At 39.4% G+C, this 22,483-nt stretch overlaps 1 protein-coding gene across 3 annotated transcripts in view; it reads left to right on the top strand.

Annotated features, from left to right (window-relative positions):
* arap2 (ArfGAP with RhoGAP domain, ankyrin repeat and PH domain 2) overlaps positions 1–22,483 on the top strand; it is a 309,350-nt gene that overhangs the window by 195,489 nt on the left and 91,378 nt on the right. For all 3 annotated transcript variants that reach the window (XM_060825023.1, XM_060825033.1, XM_060825042.1), the window contains exons 17-18: positions 16,313–16,415; positions 18,056–18,257. In XM_060825023.1, the coding sequence (XP_060681006.1) occupies positions 16,313–16,415; positions 18,056–18,257 (305 nt within the window). The remainder of the gene's footprint in view (positions 1–16,312; positions 16,416–18,055; positions 18,258–22,483) is intronic.

Raw genomic sequence — 22,483 nt, forward strand, 5'->3', positions numbered from 1 at the left:
GGAATTAGACTTAAGTAGAATTAATTCCTGAAAACCCAATTCTGTTTGACCTGAACATTAAGGAAAAGTTTTATTAATTGCATGGCAGGAATTCTTACTGTGGTTTGTTACTTTTCATCTAATCAATTTAAGGTCTCTTTTATTTCATTTCAGCAAATTTTGGACAGTGGAGCCACAGTTTATTTTTAAAAAATTTGAACAAAGTAACTTTTGCCTGACAGTGAGCAATCGATTAGAGTGAACGTATTTTGTTTCTAATTTCTAATCGTGAACGCAGCATTTTCACGCTGTGACCTGGCTTCTCAAGGATAATTTTGGAGTATTTCTTAAGCTAAGAACATTTTGAGTCATGGTTGCGTTCATTGTTATGGAGCCACCCCAGGACTTAGTGATGTGACCTGCCAGGGCATGCCAGCAACTCGAAATCTCTACAACACAGATTAAGTGAAATTCTTGTTTGTAAATTAAAAAAAAATCCATGTAAATATAAGCTAACATGGAGAAAAGGCCTTGTTAATTAAAAAAAAGTTGATGTGCTTTAAATTGTCAGTCAATGTGGATGTCGTAATTTGTTAACCAAGTGCATGCATGTGATTACTTAGGGCATTTTTGTTAGCATCCTATTGGGAGCTGAAATCATCCAACAATAACACCATTTCTGTAGTATAGTGGTCATCAAGTTTGCCTCGTGTGTGAAAGATCCCCTGTTCAGAAACAGCCGCGTCCCCTTGATGCGGGTTCATTTCTGTAATGTAGTGGTTATCACATTGGCCTAACACCTGAAAGGTCCCCAGTTTGAAACTGGACAAAAGCAGCCTTGCTCCCAACGTCAGTCTTTGGGTGGCACAGTGGCTCAGTGGTTAGCACTGCTGCCTCACAGCACCAAGGATCCAGGTTCGATTCCAGCCTCAGGCAACTGTCTGTGTGGAGTTCGCACATTCTCCCCGTGTCTGTGTGGGTTTCCTCCAGGTCCTGTGGTTTCTTCCCACGGTCCAAAGATGTGCAAATCAGATGAATTGGCCATGCTAAATTGCCCATAGCGTAGGTGCATTAGTCGGAGGGAATTGGGTCTGGGTGGGTTACTGTTGTTGGCCTAAATGGTCTGTTTCCACGCTCTAGGGTATCTGTAGGGAATCTTATAACCAGTACTTGGAGTAAGCCAACTGCTCTTGTTTTGTGTTAGGAAAATCATGTATGTTATACTCCATTGAGATAATTTTGGCATGTGCCGCCTTTAATGGGCCTTCAGGTTGGGAGATAGCAAATGTTACCCACAATTTAGGAATGGAGTGAGAGGAAACAAGACCTGTCAGCCTTACATCAGCTTTAAAGAAAACACCTAGATAATAAAATACGATTACGCATGGCATGGCATGAATGGGAAATCATGCTGGATGAACTTGTTGGAATTTTTTGAGAATGTTACTAACAATATTGATAAAGGTGAGTCAAAGGAAATAGCATACCTAGATTTTTCAGAAAGATTTTAATTAAGTCCCCCACAAGAGGCTGGATATAAACATTAAAGCACATGGGATATAAGGTAATATACTAACATGAATTAGTGATGGATAACAGAAAACACTAATTCATTTTTTCATTGGCTGACTGTAAACAGTGGAGTACTCCAAGGATCAGTACTTGAGACCAAGCTATTCATAATGTATATCAATAATATGGAATTGGGGACAAAATTAATACAAAACATTTTTGAAAAACTGTAATTAGCCTCAATTAAGCATAAGTGTTTTTGCATCACAGTCACTAACCACTGCAGAGATTATTTGTTAGATAAGTCATTTTAGTGTGTCTGGCATTAAATAAGACTACTGAGAGTGAATTAGTTTCACTTAGAGTGCTTCTAGTTGCTACTCCATCCTTGAGGCAAATCTGAAATTGAGTGCTGGTTCCATAAGTAAAAAGGTAATCTACTGGATTGAATTCAGACTGTTCCATTGGGAACCCTGACCGTTGTACCCACTTCATCCTCCGCAGCTTCCTGGCCACAACAAAGACCCCTCCAGATAAGTTTGAGGGCAGAAGGGCTAATGTGGAATGTCACTTGGAACCATTAGTGAGCAATTGACACCTATTATCCATGATGTTTCCAGGCACTTAGAAGTATGCCCAGCAAACAGCCTATGGCTTCTTGGCTGGAGATGGGACTATTTCTGCTGTTACAGCTTTGATCTCATCCCACCAAAGTTTCTGTCAGCTATGCCATCTTTCCTCCCTCAACTTGTGACACATTACACAATCTAAGTATTTCATTAAATTTCTTTGAATTAAAAGATTTGAGAACAGCAACTGGAGAGATTGGATGTTTGACTTCAGCATAAAGTAGCCTTTATTAAACATTAACGACAATGCCCTTGAAGGGGTCACAAAGAAAATCAGTGTTAGGAAGTGGAAATGCCATGTAGACTAAGGAATGGATAAATGATTGATCTGATTGAAATCTGACCTTAGGGTTTTATGAATTGTCCTCTAAATTGCTTTAACAACATAGAGTAGGTAGGAAAAATTCTTTAGTTACAAGTTTCTCATTAATGTTCTGCAAGGTGGCAAATAAAATTGAATTCTCAGTAATATTTTACATAAAATGAAAATCCAACTCCCTTGGAAGGTGGTAATTAAATAGGCTGAGGGTGTATCATTTGTGTGTTTTAAAATATCTGCAATATGTGAAAAAACGTCAAGTTTGAATGCAAGGTAATTAAATTTCCCATAGTAGAGGAAGACATGGAAGATCTGGTAATTCTGTATTCGTCTTGCTGCATTCAACTTTTGAGATAATGTTGTTTGGCAGGAGTATAGTAAGATAATATTGAACACGGTTGAGAAATGCTAACAAAGCAATCTTTATCCAATATTCCACTTCATTTATAACCTTAACAACATTAGCTCAGCAGAAACCATGGGTAGACTTTGTATCTTCAGTGCTGGAGAACACTGCTGTATCTTTAAATAATCCATCTGAGTTTCACCAGCGTCCTGTCCTCTGAAAATATTAATACAGCAGCGAAGGTGAAAATCTCTTCGAGCTGCTGACAAACATGTGATAACATAACCCAAAATGATGAATATTTATAATGCTTCCTTTTTAATTATGGAGAAACATTAGAAAAACAAATGTTCCTTGCTTTTATGCAACTCCCGAGGATGTTATGATATCAAAGGTGTACGACTGCATTTGATTCTTAATGAAATTAATAGAAACCCATTCTTTCAAAATCTAATCAATTTTTGAGGGATTAATTCTGCATTGAAAAGCTGCATTATCTCAAGATGATGCCTTTCATCCATATACATTATTTGTGTTTCCTACAGCAGTATATAAGGTTGTCAAACACTTGCGTCTATGTCGAGAGTGTGGTGTTGGAAAAGCACAGCTGGTCAGGCAGGATCCGAGGAGCAGGGGAAATCAACGTTTCGGGCATAAGCCCTTCAATAGGAATGAGATTTTCTACTGTATATCTATTCTGATTTTGAATTACACATTTCAAGTTCAGCGCTGCTCTGTAGACTATCTGGGAAATATTTCACACAACTTTCTTGCTTTCATCTGGAATTCCGCCCGAAATCCTTATGTATGTCTATCCTAGTTTTCCCCCTTTAAGATGCCCATTATGAACTATTGTAGTGATATGAAATCTACAATCTTGAGTGATCAAGAAAAGACTTCCTTGTGCACAACTCTACAGAGGATGGTCAATGTGAACAAACTACTTGGGCCTGACAGATCCAGACTTCGATTCCACATGGTCTGACATCATAATGACCTAACTCCTTTGAAGCAAGCTTATTCGATATTTTTAGAGTAAAGGTACAATTGCCTTGACTCAATATCCACTCCAATGTCTTTTTTCTTATGATTAAAGTTTAACCATGGACATTTAACACTTTTACACTACTTTCCCCCGCATACTTCCTCCGCTACAAGCCCCTCTCATTTGGGGAATTCATCTCCAATGGATTCTTGCTTCCCTTAGGTGTGTAAGACAAATGAGCTCTCTTGTCCTTTCCTTTCAAGGGCAAACATACTGATGGGGTGGATTGAGCGTTTCTTACAACGGCTGGTCATTGAACTGAAAGTCTCTCTCTAGCATATTCATAATTTGCTGATGAGTTTTTCACACAGTCTGAAACTGCCAGTTTTATAAATCAATAATTTCTTTATGTTGAAAATTAACATGAGCCAGCTTCCTGTGGATATCTTCCTACTAGCTACTAGAAAATATTGCACTTATCCGCTATCCACCTTTGTTGAGGTCAGAAGTGATTATTGCATATTTTTCTGCACCAACTATTCATAGATATTTAAGCAGTCCTTGAACATGTTCAGCAAGACCCAGAAAACATGGAGATGTGGGCTAACGACTGTCTCTAACAAGAGAGAACCTGACATTGATTCTTGACACTTAAAGTTACTGCCATCATTGAATTCCTCATTATCTACATTACAGGATTTGCCATTGACCAGAAGATGAAGTGGATCAGCCTTAAGAATATGGTGGTACAAGTACAGGTTAAAGGTTGGGAATTTTGTGATGAGAAATTCTTCTCCTGACTCCCCAGAGTCTGATCATCGTCAACAAGGTACAAGTCAGGAGTGAGATGAAGACCCTTCACTTGGGTGAAAATCCTGGAATTCCCTCCCTAAGATCATTGTGGGTCAACCTACAGCATACATGCACCCCGACAGTTCAGGAAGGCATCTTATCATCACTTTCTCAACTAGTGATAGACAATAAATGCTGACCAGCCAGTGACGCCCATGTTCCACAAGTGAATAAATTAATAAAACCATGTCTCAGGGAATACAGCTCTGACAATTCTAAAATTTAGCACCAACTTCAGCAGCCCATTTGATTGTCTTCTCATTGAACAGCTGCAACATTCATTCCATCCACACTGATGGACAATAGCAGGATGCTGCAACAAGGCTCCTTAGCACCTTTCAAACCCGTGATCTTCACTATCTAGAAGGGCATGGGCAGTAGATACGTGAAAACACCATTACATGCATGTTTCCTTTCAAGTGATGCATCATACTGACTTGGAAATATATTGCTGTTCCTTCACTATCACTGATCAAAATGCTGCAAGTGTCTCTCTAGCATTATTGCAGTGTATCTACACCACGTGGATTGTAGTAGTTCAAGCGGATAGCTTACCCATCATCACCTTTACAGCAATCAAGGATGGGCAACAAAGACTGGGTTAACCAACAATCTTGCACCTTGTGTATAAATATGAAAAAGTAAGATTTTCCTATAAATGAGTCAAGCTCACCATTATGATTTGAAAGAGTTATTACATACAGTTTGCTGCGCCTGTGGAGATCTGGCTCCTGATTAAAGATTCAGTGGTATTGAATTTATTTAGAAACTCTTAAGATGTCTTCCCTGCTCAATTGAAGATTGCTATCGAACATCCATAATTCATGATGTTTCGGATTCTGTTGTCACCTAACTTACGTGGATGTTTTTGAAGTTTCACCTGCTTTTGTTATTGATTGAACTTGCACAAAATTATTTCCTATCTTTCCTACCAGTGGTCTGGCTGTATACTGTGGGATCAACTTCTTTATCCAACTCTGACTACAATTGGTGTATTCCATAGGCAGGTTCTATACAATAAATAGACAGCATTGTTACTTTTCATTGTGGTTTACAGTGACTGAGTTAGTCCTGTCTTTCCTGCCCTTATCCTATCTGTTGGGCCACTGTCATCTCTTAAATGTTATCTTTCTCATTGGCAACCATACCTATTATGGTTGACTGATATTTTTTTCCTGTCGCTAACTGTGTACTCTGTTGTGAGTGTTTTCCCAGACATTCTTCAGTTACTGCTCAGATTGTAGGTCTGTGCTGAGGTGCATCACAAAACCGGTTGCTATCTGTATCATACCAACTTAGAGGTTCACTCTGGAGTTTGTGGTGGTATTGGTGGAGCTACCTGAAATCGTTCATTATCAACAAAACTAATTAAATCATTCTAATGTTGTAACCAAGTCCTGTGGAATTCACTCACCTTTGGGCTGGATCAGCACCGTGGTTTACATTGGTGGTCTTTACTTCAACTCTGATTCTGTAGGTCTGGTCACGATTGTCACCATGTAGTAATGAGCAACCTATTTTGAGCAAACAGCAACGGCTCTATTGAGCATAATTTTGCACTGACAATGGTAAAAGAACATCATATCTGGCCTCATGACCCAAACTCCAGTTCCATGTGATCTGGCATCACTGATCTAAGACCATTGGCACACGCTCAGCAGCTATGCTTACAATAAAGGTATAATTAACTTTATATTATACTTATCATTTTGACTAAGCCTTTAGCCATTTGCCCTAATACTTGTCCAGCTGTACCTTCAGCGAAGACTTAAGAAATTGGAGAGGGAGCCACCTGAAATCTTTCATTATCAACAAAGCTAATTAAATCTTTCTAATGTTGTAACCAAGTCCTGTGAATTGCTACTGGTCATTGTTATGATCCCAGCTAATTGTAATACTGAACAAGTCACATCCCAGATTGAAACCTGGCTAGATAGATTATTAATTTTATTTTTGATTGTTGATTACCAAGTTGCTTAGTCATTTAACCGAAGATTCGAATGTTCTTGGAAATGATGTACATAGTTCACTGTTCCAAATGACTTTCTGACCTATTTTTGAGGGCAAAAAAGCCCTTTATTGAAGGAACACATTTATTTTACCTCTGCTTGAAAATCCAAATTCCCAAAGCAGTAATATAGATCGTTGTCATGCTTGATTAGTTTAGCCAGCTGAACTCTTCATCACTCACAAAGGAAAGGGCCCTTCCCTTCCGGTCATTGCTGCCTCCAGTATAACTCCAGGGAAGAATTACTCAATGAGCAATAATGGCCTTTCTAGTGTTTCTTTCAGATTCTTGCAAGGTTTCTTTCAGCCATTCTGATGCTTGCTGGTGTCCCTTTTAAGTAGAGGCCCTCCATTTCCAGAGTATGTATTATCAGAATTTCTACATCTGTAGTTGGTCAGGGAACTTGGAAATAGAACACCAATACAGTGTTGGGTTATTGCAACACAACAAATCCACACTAATGGGTTCCTGAGCTGCTACCAACCACCCCATTGTGAGGAAATCTTTTAAAGAAAACTTTTACCTGTGGTATCCATGTGAAGTACAGTAACCTGCAATTCTTAAAGTGAAACTGATTACATCCTGATAGTTCTGTTTATTTTCACAGACATCCGGTTGCTCTCTCAAGTTCCTGTCCCATTTGCCTTATGCTGCTGCACTGCGATGCAAGATGCTTTTGTCATTGTCATTTTTAGCTTGATTTTTATTTTGAAAATTATTGGTTGCTGTTTCTTTTTCTGTTGGTTACGTTTACAAACTGTATGTTGTAGATTATAGAAACAGTACGGAGGAATGAATTACACATCAGATTTATGTACTAATTACTTTTGGCAATATACTGGTGGTATTTAAGAAATTGCCTTTAAAGTAGCATTGTACTACTCAATGCCATTAAAGGCAGCTCCTACCCTTATGATTCATTTCTAGTGCATGGTATTATTAATGATTCCTCTGTGCCTAATTCTGAGAGGCAATTAAGGAAATCTCCAAACTTTACATGTACCTTTTTATGCACTGGAATCCATCAAGGTAATAAGCTTCTAATAATGAAGGTCAGTGTTCTTGCGCTTGTTCAAGTCAGCATTATCCTTGGGCCATAATACAGCAAGTACAAGTGACAACCCTGGAAACTTAAGTATTTTTGTAATCAACTAGTGTATTAATTATTGAAAGCTTTGATGAAATATTCAGATATGTTTAATCATTGTATAAATTGCACCAGTTCGTGTCTAAATGTGCATTCAGCAACTTGCACAACAGCATGTTGGCATTAGTCCCAGATCATTCAGCGTCTATTTCTCCTAACTGTTAAACCCTGAAATACTTTGGTTATCTGAGCAATGTAACTGGTGATTGGTAACTACATGTATAGGAGATATTACATATGAATTAAATACTAAACCAATGCTATGTGATGTGATCCAAAGCAATCGTTAATTTTCCATTTGTTTTAACTCTATTTTGCATGTGTGCAAGACTATATGTGTACTTAGTATCACACTGCAGCAGATGGAAGACTTGTTATTTTGTAAATGCAATTCTCGTGGCAGATTAGGCAGGGGAATAAGTGTTTATGCTATGAATACCTACATTTGGCTTTTACATAGTTGAATGTCATGTAAAATACAATTTTGATGAAGTGTATATGTTGGAAATCCGAGGATTCTTCTATAAGTAGGTAGAATAGAAAAATACAATAATGTTGTATCAAATGTTCAGATATCCAGAACAGTGTCTCAACATGCACAAGCCTTGGCAACTCATACACATGCTATTATTACCTGGGAAATTTAAAATACCAATTGACTGATTTGCACTATCCAGAAACCTTCTACAAATATTTTCAATACTCTGTTCAGAGAAGAAGACTTGGACTAGATATGCCCTAATATATATAGTTACCAAGCACTAGTTAAATTGCTTAGATAACCAAGCATCAGTGTGGATGTTTAACTTGGAAATGTCACAGTTTTGTCTTTTGTGTAACTGATTCACCAGTGTAACTGAAGTGAGCACCTCCAATGACCATACTGCCATATCTATCACTCACTCAGTCACTTTCAAATTAGGTGTCCAAACATCTATTTGGCACTTCCCAATGCAGCCTCACTTTCCAAATCTCTTCCCTCTTTGATTCTGATTGCTCGCTCCTCTTGTAATTGCTACCTTTTGTTCTCCAGATATTGATTACCCCTGCATCAAATCCAGAACCACAAAGAATACCCTGTTTATCAATAAGCTGCACTTCGACTCCCATCAAGTGTCTGCAGTTTGCTCATCTGGAGTAAAAGTGAGATGGCCTAAATAGCCCAGCAATCATTCGCAAAGAATATTCTTGCTAGCCTGAACCGATTTCCACTTCGTTACATCCTGTTTTGGGAACTCTGCCATAAGAAGAAAATTGATGTCATGCAAACGCGATTCTCAAAGTTGATACCAGGAATGAGAAGCTTTAATTATGTGCGAATATGAAAGAAACAGGCTTTTTTATTGTTATAAAGCAAATATGAAAATCATAACTCATGAAGGTGTGTAAAGCATGGTATAAAAGGAAGCAAATCTATTTCCACCAGACAGTGGACAAAGTAAAATTAACATCAGCAGCAAAGGAATAAAAGGATGAATTGGGTGGATAAATTCCATGTGCTGAATGGTTAGGATATATGTTGTCCTATGAAAACCAATTGAAGAAGCAGAATCTATAATAGCTGTTAAGAGGGAGGAGGATTTATATCATTTTAATATTTTATAAAGCAACACTTTAAAGGGCATAGATGAAGGACACTGGACTAAGTGGAACACATTTTGAGACTTAACTCCTATTCACTGAGCTGAATGGTTTCCATTATGCTGTAAACTTCTTGAAAAATCTATCCAAGTTCTGATGTCAAGTGAGTTGTGCAGAAAAATAGGATAGGCAGCATCCAAGGAGCAGGAGAATCGATGTTTCAGGCATGAGCTCTTCTTCAGGAATGAGGAAGGGCTCATGCCCGAAACGTCGACTCTCCTGCCCATTGGATGCTGCCTGACCTGCTGCGCTTTTCCAGCAACACATTTTCAGCTCTGATCTCCAGCATCTGCAGTCCTCACTTTCTCCTAGAAAAAATAGGATACATTGGTTGAAAGAAGGAAAAATCAAAAATTGAATTTTCTTACACATTAACTTAGTTTCAAAAACTTTAAAGAAAGCTCAGGGAAGAGATTGTTCAATTTTGAAGACAAAGTAGAGTCTTGGAAGTAACCAAAGACCATAAAGATAAAAACTGTGTTTGATGTTGATTATTTGCTGAAGTACAGATTTACACTGCAAAATCAGATCTTGATGATATAATTCACAAAGAAAATGAAAATTCTCATCATTTAATCAAGATTTGAGCTTTCCTAAAACAATTTTTTGTTGTTAGCTGGAAGAGATTTGCAAGAATATCATTTCATAATGATAAACCACTGCTTTTAACATCAGTTTGATATAAAATCAGGTAGCAAGCTTCTATCCATGCATTTAATTATTTATGGAAGACATCTCTGTAATGTAACAGCAATTTCTGATACCTCGCAGCTTTTTATCCTTGGACACTGACAGCTTATTATAGTGCTTAAAGAAATTTACATAAACACTATTGAATACTGTACCCTTTTAACATCTGCTTTTTAGCAAGTAAGTAAAATATGAAAAGGTTACTTTAAAATGAGAATTGCATTCACAAAGCAGGGATTAATTAGTGTTCTCCAGCCCTGCTTATTAGCAGAATCAATGGTGTTGCAGTTTAATCAAGGAGAAATAACTCTCTGACGCTTGTGTTGATTTTTGCATTAATCCTTTGAGTATATTGTTTCTTTTCAAACATTTTGCATTAAAATTATAGGTGAGAGTTTCTGAGTGACCTGAATATTGTAATCTATTATTAAATATTGACATCAATACATTGATGGCACGGTGGCACAGTCGTCAGTACTGCTGCCTCAGTACCAGGGACCCAGGTTTGATTCCACCTTCGGGTGACTGTCTGTGTGGAGTTTCCACATTTTCTCCGTGTCTGCGTGGGTTTCCTCTGGGTGGTCCTGGTTCCTTCCACAGTCCAAAACTGCCCATAGTGTCCAGGGATGTGCAGGCTGGGTGGGTTAGGCAAGGGAAATGCAGGGTTGCAGGGGTAGGGTAGAAGAGGGATGGTCTGGGTGGAATGCTGTTCAGAGGGTGAAAGTGGACTCCATGCGCCATGTAGTCTGCTTCCACACTGAGAGATTCTGTTCCCCACTGAGGGATTCTATGATATATTGATTGTTCATTCACTGGAAAAGAATTTTGCCCTTACATGTAAGGTCTGGAGGTGTCATAATTTTGCACTTTTTTGAGATTAGGAGGATGTCAAGCAGTTACCCCTACTGCCGTGTCTGCCACCACTTCCGCCCCCACCAATGCCACTCACGTGCATTCTGCTGACACGCCCCCCCCCCCCACAGACCCCACTGTCACTATCCCCACACCCCAGAACCCCAAGGGGAACACTACCCTTGCTCATCACTCCACCCCCATCCCCCCCACCATCACATCCACTCCAGTTACAGGTTCTGCCTCCACTCCCAGCTCCACACCCACACCAGATCCCAGCTCCCAGCCCTGCTGAGTTTTCACCATCCCTCCAAATCTCCCCCTCACTGAGGACAAACGATCAGTCCTCAGCAAAGGATCAACTCACCTTCATCCCCATCCATGGATATCCAATCTCTTGACACCTCCATCCGCCATAACCAGGGCCTCCAAGACCTCCGTTTTTCCCTCTTCAGACGTCCCCAACAGTACCATTCCACTGACACTCTCATTCGTTTGGCCGAACTGGTCCTCACCCTTAACAATTTCTCCTTTGAATCCTCCCACGTCCTCCAGACCAAAGGGGTAGCCATTGACACACGTATGGGTCCCAGCTATGCCTGTCTCTTTGTTGGCTACATAGAACAGCTGCAAATGTGTTGCTGGTCAAAGCACAGCAGGCCAGGCAGCATCTCAGGAATAGATGAACTCTCTATTCCTGAGATGCTGCCTGGCCTGCTGTGCTTTGACCAGCAACACATTTGCAGCTGTGATCTCCAGCATCTGCAGACCTCATTTTTTACACGGCTACATAGAACAGTTGATCTTCCGTAATTACACCGGCACCACTCCCCACCTCTTCCTCCGCTTCATTGATGACTGCATTGGCGCCACCTCGTGCTCCCGCAAGGAGGTTGAGCAATTCATCAACTTCACCAACACATTCTACCCTGACCTTAAAATTACCTGGACCATCTCTGACACCTCCCTCCCCTTCCTGGATCTCTCCATCTCCATTAATGACGACCGAGTTGATACTGAAATTTTTTACAAACCCACCGACTCCCATAGCTACCTGGATTACACCTCTTCCCACCCTACCTCTTACAAAAATGCCATCCGTATTCCCAATTCCTCCGCCTCCACCGTATCTGCTCCCAGGAGGACCAGTTCCACCACAGAACACACCAGATGGCCTCCTTCTTTAGAGACTGCAATTTCCCTTCCCACACGGTTAAAGATGCCCTCCAACGCATTTCGTCCATATTCTGCACCTCCATCCTCAGACCCCACCTCTCCAACCGTAACAAGGACAGAACGCCCCGGTGCTCACCTTCCACCCTACCAACCTTCGCATAAACCAAATCATCCGCCGACATTTCCGCCACCTCCAAAAAGACCCCACCATCAGGGATATATTTCCCTCCCCACCCCTTTCCGCCTTCCGCAAAGACCGTTCCCTCCATGACTACCTGGTCAGGTCCACGCCCCCCTACAACCCATCCTCCCATCCTGGCACCTTCCCCTGCCACCGCAAGAACTGTAAAACCTGCGCCCACACCTCCTACCTCACCTTTATCCAAGCCCTTAAGGAGCCTTCCACATCCATCAATGTTTTACCTGCACATCCACTAATATCATTTATTGTATCCGTTGCTCCCGATGTGGTCACCTCTACATTGGGGAGACTGGGCGTCTCCTAGCAGAGCACTTTAGGGAACATCTCCAGGACACCCGCACCAATCAACCACACCAGCCGGTGGTCCAACATTTCAACTCCCCCTCCCACTCTGCCGAGCACATGGAGGTCCTGGGCCTCCTTCACCGCCGCTCCCTCACCACCAGACGCCTGGAGGAAGACCGCCTCATCTACCGTCTCGGAACACTTCAACCCCAGGGCATCAATGTGGACTTCAACAGTTTCTTCATTTTCCCTTCCCCCACCTCACCCTAGTTCGAAACTTCCAGCTCAGCACTGTCCCCATGACTTGTCCGATCTTGTCCAACCTGCCTATCTTCTTTCCCACCTATCCACTCCACCCTCTCCTCCCTGATCTATCACCTTCATCCCCTCCCCCACTCAGCTATTGTACTCTATGCTACTTTCTCCCCACCCCCACCCTCCTTAGCTTATCTCTCCACGCTTCAGGCTCTCTGCCTTTATTCCTGATGAAGGGAAACGTCGATTTCGCTTCTCCTTGGATGCTGCCTGAACTGCTGTGCTCTTCCAGCACCACTAATCCAGAATCCTTTTGAAGGCAGGTCATTCAATCCAGCAGATTACTGTTTAAAATAAAACGTTTGTCACAGTATTTTTTTAATGGAATCACCAACAGTTTAGGGTATGCCTCAGTGTTTCAAGAGTTTCACCACATAACTTATAATTGGAATGCTTTCTTGTTTGTCCTGTGCCTTTATTGATTGAACTTTATTCATTATCAGATGGAATAAAAGATACAATCACTGTGCCTAGATCATCAAATTTGAGATAAGCAAAATATCTTAACCACTAAGCCGGTTTTAAATTGTCCTTCCTTTCAAGTATTGCAAGGAGATATACAAACCATATTGTTGTGTGTATATCTGTTCATCATGTACATATATTATAGAAATATAAACAGCTTAAGAAATGAGCAGATATGTAGTAGATGTGCTATAATGCAGAAAAACATGAAAGTAAAATAAAGAAAATGTATAAACACTCACTGGTTAGATATTTTGTGATGCTGTTACCTTGGCTTTCTGGAATGCATCAAACTACTCAATCTTGCATAGTGTTCCAATCCTTGACCTCAGCAATGAATTATACAAGGATAAAATCATCTTGTTTCAAGGTTATAATGAAATGCTTTTTGAACGCATCCTGTTACTCAATAATAGCAGCTTCACATTGATTCAGAATTCTTAGTGAACAGTCAATGCTGCAGCGTATGCTTTCTTTCCTCACTTGCTCATTAAATCATTTTTTCCTCAATTTTGCATGTTGTACAAAGTTAGAAAACGGTGAAAAAACATAGCAGATCAGTTTGCATCAGCAGGAGAAAATAATTATGGAGTCTACATGTGAACATAAAGAAAAGGGAATTTCTGAAAACAAAAAATGAAATGCACTGAATGCTAGAAATTTGAAATAAAAGCTGAACATTCTGGCAATACTCAGCAATTCTGACTGTATTTGCATAAAGAGAAACTGTTAATATTTCAGGTGAATCACCTTTTGACAGAACTCCTCTGTTTTGCTGACTGCACCGTCATGAAGATGGCCAGTTCATTTCAATAACACTGGCAGCTGAGCCACACAAGGCCAGTGCAAAAGGGGGAAGGCTAGTTAAAAGTTAGAATGCAGCCTTTACAAAGTCACAAATGACTGACGACTGCAAAAGTAAGCTGGCAGCTGAGCAGTTGGTGGGTTGAAAACCAAGTAGCACTGGTGAATATTTTGTGATTTTTATACCACATTTGAAGAACATCTGCTACTGGAGAATATGGCTGAGTCATCAAAAGAAAAAAACAGGCCTGTGGCTATCTGGCAGAGGGGTAAGAAAACTGAGATCAACCTGCATGTTCTTCTGGATGACCTAAGACAATGGACAAAAAACCCACAAGACAACATGTGGTGTGCTGTGTGGGGAGTGATGGCCATGGAGCTGAATGCCAATTGTCTCCCCTTACCAAAACCACAGATCACTTGTGGGAAAAATGTTTATTGACCTGACGAGGCAATATATGAGTTCCTTGCACTCCATGTTCTTCCTTGTGCTGCAAGGCAACAGAGTGTGAAAGCAGGCTGCATGACCCTACTACCCTTTAGTGGTGTTTCTCCTACACATGAATAGTAGGAGCAATCTTCATCATATGTACTAATCCATTCCCGTATCTCTTTATTCTTTTTCATTTCAACTGTCTATCTAATCTTTTCTTAAGTGTTGACATGGTTTTCAGTCATTACCGCTGATAATTTATTCCATACCTTGATGTTCCTCCTTTAGGGAAAAGAAAATTCTTCTTTCTGTCAAAACTATTTTGCATTCAGTCTAATATGCATGTCTACTTAGATTCTTCAAGCATGGAACATAGTATGTTTCTATTTATGCAGCACCCCGCCACCCCACATTGTAATTTTAAATAGCTGGAAATATTATCAGTACTGAATGCTGTTTGTATTCTCTATACAACAAACGTCTTCCTCTCTCACCTCTGAATTTTCTTTCTAGCTAAATTCCCTTTATAAAGGTGTTGTTCTTACTCTGTATTCACCACACTCCTTTACCAACTCACTCCATGATGAGTTGTCCTTTGTTCTATCTGCTTCTGGTTAGGCTCATCCATTATTGTCTTAAACAAAGAAGCATCTTTTGGTACTTTTTCCTCATAATGAGGGCAGACATAGAGAGGGCAGTGATCTCAATTGTACAGGCAATCAGAGAGACTTGAAATGAAACTCTTCACAGCTTTGTTAATCAGTTGTGAAAGATGCACTTTCTGTCACTCACAACAGCTATTCTCTGACACAATCGATAATTTAATAATTCCACCCTAGCAATGCCATGAACCCTCATTCTAATTCAGGTGATAAGCTCTCTGAGAATTCCAGATTGAGTGGGAGGTTGTATATTCATTAAGAGTTAAATTGTACTAACTCTAGCATAGAAAATCAACAAAAATGGCTACTATCTTAATCTGCAAACCTAAAAATTTGTTATAACCAATTACAATCCAAAAAAATGGCAGTTATATCCTTTAACCGATTTAGCTGCTTAACTCATGATTGTCATGATACCCTGAGCATATTTATTACTACTATGAGAATCATCCTTTATTTTCCTTGTTCAAAATTTAAGGGACTCGTCTCTGTACTGATCCATATGCATCTTTCTAGTGCCATCTTTTTCTGTGCGTCTGATTTGCAGTGAAATGCATTTGCATTATTGTAAATGGTAAGGTTGACTGTGGTGATAATACAAATGGTGTCAATTGAGTTATATGTGTAAATTATGCTCCATTGGCTTATGCCATACCAGTTGTTTCTTATCATAATGAGCCTCTTCAAATTCACTCCAGACAGGATCTATAGAAAGTATCTTAACTTTGTTTTGCTGCATGAAATGTTGAAAAATGGGCTCCTGTCAAAGGTCTTTTTTTTAAAAAAAGCATATTGAGTGCAGCTGCAAAAGTTTACTGAAAGTTCATGCAAATTTTATAAGTCAGTTTATGTCATCACCTGATAAGACTTCTGCACAATCTGCTTGAAATCCAGTGCATGAGAACATTAATATGCTTGCTTTCAGCTTGAAGCATTAAGATTTTTGAATTAGACTTCATGCTGCCAAATTGCAAGGCTCTGATGCAGTTCCTCCTCCTTGTTTGCTTCAGGGTGAGCTCTACCTTTGAGATGTATTTGCTGTCAGAACGTGTCTTCTCCTTTGGAACTGACAATGTTGAAATTTTAAAAGACTGGACCCGGGCAATATCCAAGGTGAAAAATAACTTTGAAATACATTTTATGTGTTGATGGTGCCCAAGGCTTTTTCGATATCGTGGGAATTTACCTTTTTGTTCATGAGTCCAGTGATTTTGCATGTTATTGCCATAATCCAAATGCTTCTGTCTCTGTCAATGTCTTTAAAATGATATAGTAAAGTACCAAATCTATACATAATAAAAAAGGACATCCATTGATTTCTGAGAGTTTTATTTAAAACTAAATTGAATTGAGCCTTTGGCAGTAATGCTATAATCTATGTAATAAAGTTTATTAACTAGAATGAAGTAAAACTGTATGACAACCTGCCTTTTCTAACTGGATTTTATTTGTAAGTCAGTAATGTAACAGTAAGAGCATCAGTCACAATTCACAAACCACAAACTTTGAGCCCCAGGGTCTCCTGACATTTTAATCTGCTGCCTCAGTTGTGATGGGGGGAACATCAGTTAACAATCACCTGGAGCATAGTGCAATGATTGAATTTTCTATAAAGGAAAGCTGGGAAGAACAGTGAATCCGTTTCTGTATAGCTATTCACAGCTTGCCCCCTAATGACAATTAATTGACATGTTTTGTTGCCTTAAGAGATTGCTGGCCGTATCACTGGACAAATATTGATGTATAATTATATGTATGACTGTCCACTACCCAGTGCAGTAAGTCCATTAAAATAATGGTCACAAATGTCACCTGACCATATTAAGTATATTTTGGCTGATTTGTCAAAGGTACTTTTTAGGTTGAATTGGCAGAATATATTATACCACCTAATATGGTATGAAATTCATAACATTATAGCTGGTGCACAGGTTTCAAACAGGTACTTGCGACCTGGTGGGAAACGTGTTGGGGTCCATTAGTGGCAAAGAGGATAAGGTCTTTATTTTAAAGAATATATTCCAAAGTGAATCTGATATCCACTGACTCAATAGGAACAATTTCACAGGAAAGAAGTGTGTAGAATTACAGACTGGCTTCAGAAAGAAGCCATTCAGCACACTGAGTCCATGTCAGCTCTCTCCAAAAACAGCATTGTAGTCCCAGTTCCTGGATTTTGCCCATTCACCTACAAATCTTTTCTGTTCACAAGCTTACCAATCCCATTCTGAAAGCCATGTTCAAAGTAATGTCCACCATATTCTCAAGCTCTTTATTTGAAGTCTGATGACATGTTGCATAAAAAAAACACGTTCTTCATTGTTCTTTTACCAATCATTTTCAATCAGAAGCCTCATAGTTCAGGTATTTGGTTACATTCTTACTGCTTCTTTAAATCTGGCCACTTATTTTTACCTGTTACAATTTCACCTGCCAGATTAGATTCCATTTTGCTTCAGACAGACCTATTCCACATCTCAAAGCTATCTGTAGAAAAATCAAGATAATTTTAGTTACAACACATCTGTAGAATGGAATTTGGAAGAGAGCAGAATAGCAATTCTTATTGTTTAAAGACACATTTTGACTTCCACATTCAATGTATAAAAGTATTTTTCTTATAAATGTGAGGTCAGTCAACTAAATTATATCTATGAAGTAAATAACACATAGTTGTATTTTAGTTTCATTTTTGCTGAAAAGCTATTGACCACCACAATTCTCCAGCTTTATGATTGGCTTGTGTTTTCTAGTTTCTTGTACCAGCAGTGGCAGAAATCCTGTTGAAGAGAGATTATGAACTTATTGGTCGGCTGTACTACAAGGATGTGCACAACCTAGAACACTGGAAAGCGGGCTGGTTTGCATTAGAAAAATCACAACTCTGCTTCTGTCCTGAGCAGGGACAGATAGTTGAAGAGTATTCTGTCCATTTAAAGAGGCTGCAAGAACTGAGTAAGACTTCAATATTTCATTTATTACATCACAGAGAGAGGCTTCTCAGCCTATTGTTTGCATTGATTCCTTCGGTGGGATTTTGTTTTATACGCACTCATGGGATGTGGGCATCACTGGCTGGCCAGGTGTTACTTCCCTTTCCTAGTTGCCCTTGAAAATAGTAATGGTGAGTCACTGTCTTGAACCACTACAGTCTGTGTGCTATTGGTAAACCCACAAGGCCATTAGGGAGGGAATTCCAGAATTTTGACCCAAAAACAGTGATGTATTTCCAAATCAGGATGATGAGTGAATTGGAGGGGAACTTACATTGTCCTTCGAAGTCATAGTAGTTGAGAGTTCAGAAGGTGCTGTCTAATATGCCTTGATGAATATTTCCAATACATAGTGTGGATGTTGCACACTGCTTGCAATGTGCATTAGTAGTGGAGGGAGGAAATGTTTGTGGATGTGATGCCAATTAAGTGTTTTGTCCTGGATGGTTTCAAGCTTCTTGAGTGCTATTGGAGTTGTACTCATCGAAGCAAGTGAGGAGTATTTGATCAAACAATCATTTGTTCACAACCACAATGCCTAAGGCATCCGGTGATACAGTACCTGAAGGCTCAGAGGTATCAGGTGTGAAAAGTTACTTTGCAGTGGTGGTGGTGAAAAGCAGGGTTCATCTCTCAGCTAGTGAGAAGATGGCCAAATCAAAGGCAGGCAATTCTCAGCATCCATCCTCCATTTTCATCCATGCTACCGATTTGAGGACTACCACCTGCCATTTGGTAGATTCCATTCTGCCGGTCAGCAAGGCAGCCAGTTTTCTGAATATGGGGTGAAGACCCCCTTAATTGGTTGTTAGTTAACCATTTCAGCACCTCAGCTGATGAGAGTTTGGAATGGCCTTCCCATCGAGAAGTAGGTTCCTCTGGTGGTGGGAAGACAGTAAGTATCTCCCCAGTGCCGATCCACCCAATTATTTTTCCTCCTTGCTACTTTTTGGGAGTATTGTGCTTTTTAAAATTAATTATTGGTGGTGAAGTGCCTTCATGAATCATTACAGTCCACTTGGCGTAACCACACCCACATAGCAGAGCTATTCACTTGGTGCCATTGTATTATTCTTTCTCTATAGTCCTGGAAATGGTTTCTTTTCAAATATGCACCCTTGACTCTCTTTTGAATGTGAATCTACTTCCACCACAATTTCGGGCAATGGATTAAAATAAAAAGACTCTCTGCATTTAAAACAAAAGCTCCTTATATCTTCTGTATTTCTTTCACTATTTGTCTTATATCTGTGATGTCTGGTAACCAAGCCTCCTGTCAGTGGTAACAGATTTTCCTTGTTTACTGTACCAAAACCTCTTCATAATATTGAGCACATCTATGAAATCTCCATTTAGTCTTTATTGTTCTGAGGAAAACAATCTCACTTTCTCCAAGTTGTTCACATAGTTTGTTTTCAGGTTCTTAAAATATTGTGAATAGATTTTCAATTTTAGAAATGGGCAATACAATTTGCCATCTAACAAACTCTCCTATTAAACACTGTTATATTTAATAAGGTAAATGATTTCTAATTATAACTAATGTTTTTGGGAAAGAATCTTTTAACATTTAGTTTTAAGATGCGGTAAATGATCATGTCAGAATAATACAGAACAGAATAAACATTCTTTTGTGAACCAAAAATATAGACCACACTCAGACTTTACAGTGATCATTATGATCCTACAGTTGACATACTCTAGTTGCCTTTTCATTCTCCCTGGGAATAGCAAGAAGGGAAAATAATTGGGTAATTTGGTCCTGGACAAAGTATCGGTCCCTTCTTGCTGCTTCAGAACATTCAGTGTTGGCTGAGAAGATCCATGGATAACCTTCTGAACTCACCACCACTGGATTGCCTGCCACAAGAGAAATGGGAAACAAACTATCCTGCTGAGCTGGGGAATGGGCCAGTGTGGACAGTGAGGGGGTCAACAGGTTGTCTGTTAAAAATTACTCTCCTCTGACTTCTGCCTGCATGGAAAAATTATTTAACTTTCCAACGTTGGTTCCCTTGAAGACTAAGTCTCCAGCAGCAACCTCTGAGAGTTAAAAATCGCTGGCCTTTTATTGACCAGCAGGTCAAGGTGAGCAGGGACTTCAGTTTAACAAGAAACTCGCCATTCAACTCACAAGCTGATTGGCCCACTACTCACTGAGCTTCCTCCTTTGTGGGAACACTGAATCTATTTACCACTGAATTTGCCTGGCTCCACATCTCCTCTGCAAAATGGACATTCTCAGTCAATGTTTCAGCTTTGAATCAAAATATATATTTTGAAATGTTTGACTTCAAAATGAACATGTTTTGGAAATCAATTTCATTATCATAACAGAAATTGAGTTCAGTTGAGAGGTTCTGAATTGTTAATGGACATTATCACTGACCTTGAGCTGCTTAGTGAATATATAATTGGTAGATGAAAGGTAGACTGAGCAGTCATACTCATTAGACAGTTGGTGAATATTAACATAGCTTCATATCAGATGATTACTAAACATGAATAAATGCACTTTTCCTTTGCTTTTATGCTAGGACTTGGTTTTCTTCAAATAAGAAAAGTAGAATTTGTATTTATATTGCACCTTCCCCTCCCTCAAGATTCTCAAAGCAGAAAACAGCTCATAAATGAGTTTTGAAATTTAATCCTGATTAAATTTCAAGTAAGTAAACATTGACAATTTTCACACTTGATCTCTCAACAATAAGATAACAACCAGTCATTTTGTTTTGTAAGTGAAATAATAACTGTAACAACTAAGAGTTAGTCTTGATTATCTGCTACAAGACATGGAGTAGCCTTTGGCCTTACAGTTCTGCAGAAGGTGCTATCACAAAGACAAATTTGATGTTGATGGGTTAAGTTTGAATGAGTGAATGTATCTATCTTTTCTCCATTGCTTCAGGGACAACACAAACTCTAAGTTCACCTACAGGAGTTTCCCTCAACTCATTCCTTGGATGAAAGGCTAATCTTATAAGGGAAGGATGAACAGGTTGGCTTTATATCCATTGGAGTTGAGAACAATGAGAGGTGATCTAATGAACATACAGGATTCTGTGGGAACTTGATAGTTGGATAGAGGATGTCATTTCAGAAAAATAATTCTTTTTAAGGTAGAGATGAGAATTGATTTCTCTCAAAGGGTCATCAGGATATAGAATTCTTTTTGTCAGAAGGTAATGGAGGCTGGGTCAATAAATTTATTCAAGGCTGAGTTAGATTTTTTTTATTGACAACAGAGTTAAAGTATCATGGAATATAGATAGGAAAGTGGAGCTAAGATCACAAACAGATCAGCTATGGATAAACTGAAAGATGGAGCAGGCTGAGAAGGCCTACTGGCCTATTCCTGCTCCTAACCCTATATTCTTTCTCTTGATATCTGGATAATGCACAATGTTAAGTCATTCTGGTCCAGTTGTAACTTGGTTTGTATTTACCAGGATCCATTCTCTACAATGTTAAGGACATAACCTTTCTCTTGCTGCCCCGATCAGCCTGGGACCAACCTTTCTTGCAGGAAGTCGAAATGCACTTATGCTTGCAGCATCGCTGTTCTGTACTCATAGTGTTGTCTTTTATCTGCTCCACTGTTTGATGAAGAATCAATTATAGAGGTGATAATTGCAGTAATTATTTTGTTAGTTACATGATCCAAGAATGATTTTCTTCTCACAAATAGTAATCAACACTTGGAATAGATATCTTAATTTTTGTCATTTAAGTTGGTTGTTATGCTACGGAAGTAGGGTGTACTCTTCTTCACTGAATGCTTATCTGCCATTAATCCTAGATTTCTTAAATGCTTGTGCTGTTGATAAGCATTGACTTAGCAGAGTACAGTTCCTTAAGGACTTCACTGTTCCTATGTAGTGACTCTTCTTCCTGGACGGGCTAATACAATGAATGTCAACAACCAGTCTGAATACCAGTGTGTTATTATGGCTGAGGCTGAGAAGAGTTGCATTTGTAGAGTGTGTGCCTACATGCATGTCTAGCTGAGGTTAACATTTAATGATTTGGAATGGACACCATCAGCTGTCATCTTTGACTCAGTGGGTAACATAGGTATCACTTTACCAGCCTCACTTCAGAAATATGACCAAAAATATTTAAACCACTAGTAGATCTGGGTTTGAGTCTCACCTCAGGATATGATGGTCGTAAAAGGACCATTGCGGT

The sequence above is a fragment of the Hemiscyllium ocellatum genome, chromosome 1, assembly GCF_020745735.1.
Source record: "Hemiscyllium ocellatum isolate sHemOce1 chromosome 1, sHemOce1.pat.X.cur, whole genome shotgun sequence".
NCBI classification, from domain to species: Eukaryota; Metazoa; Chordata; class Chondrichthyes; order Orectolobiformes; family Hemiscylliidae; genus Hemiscyllium; species Hemiscyllium ocellatum.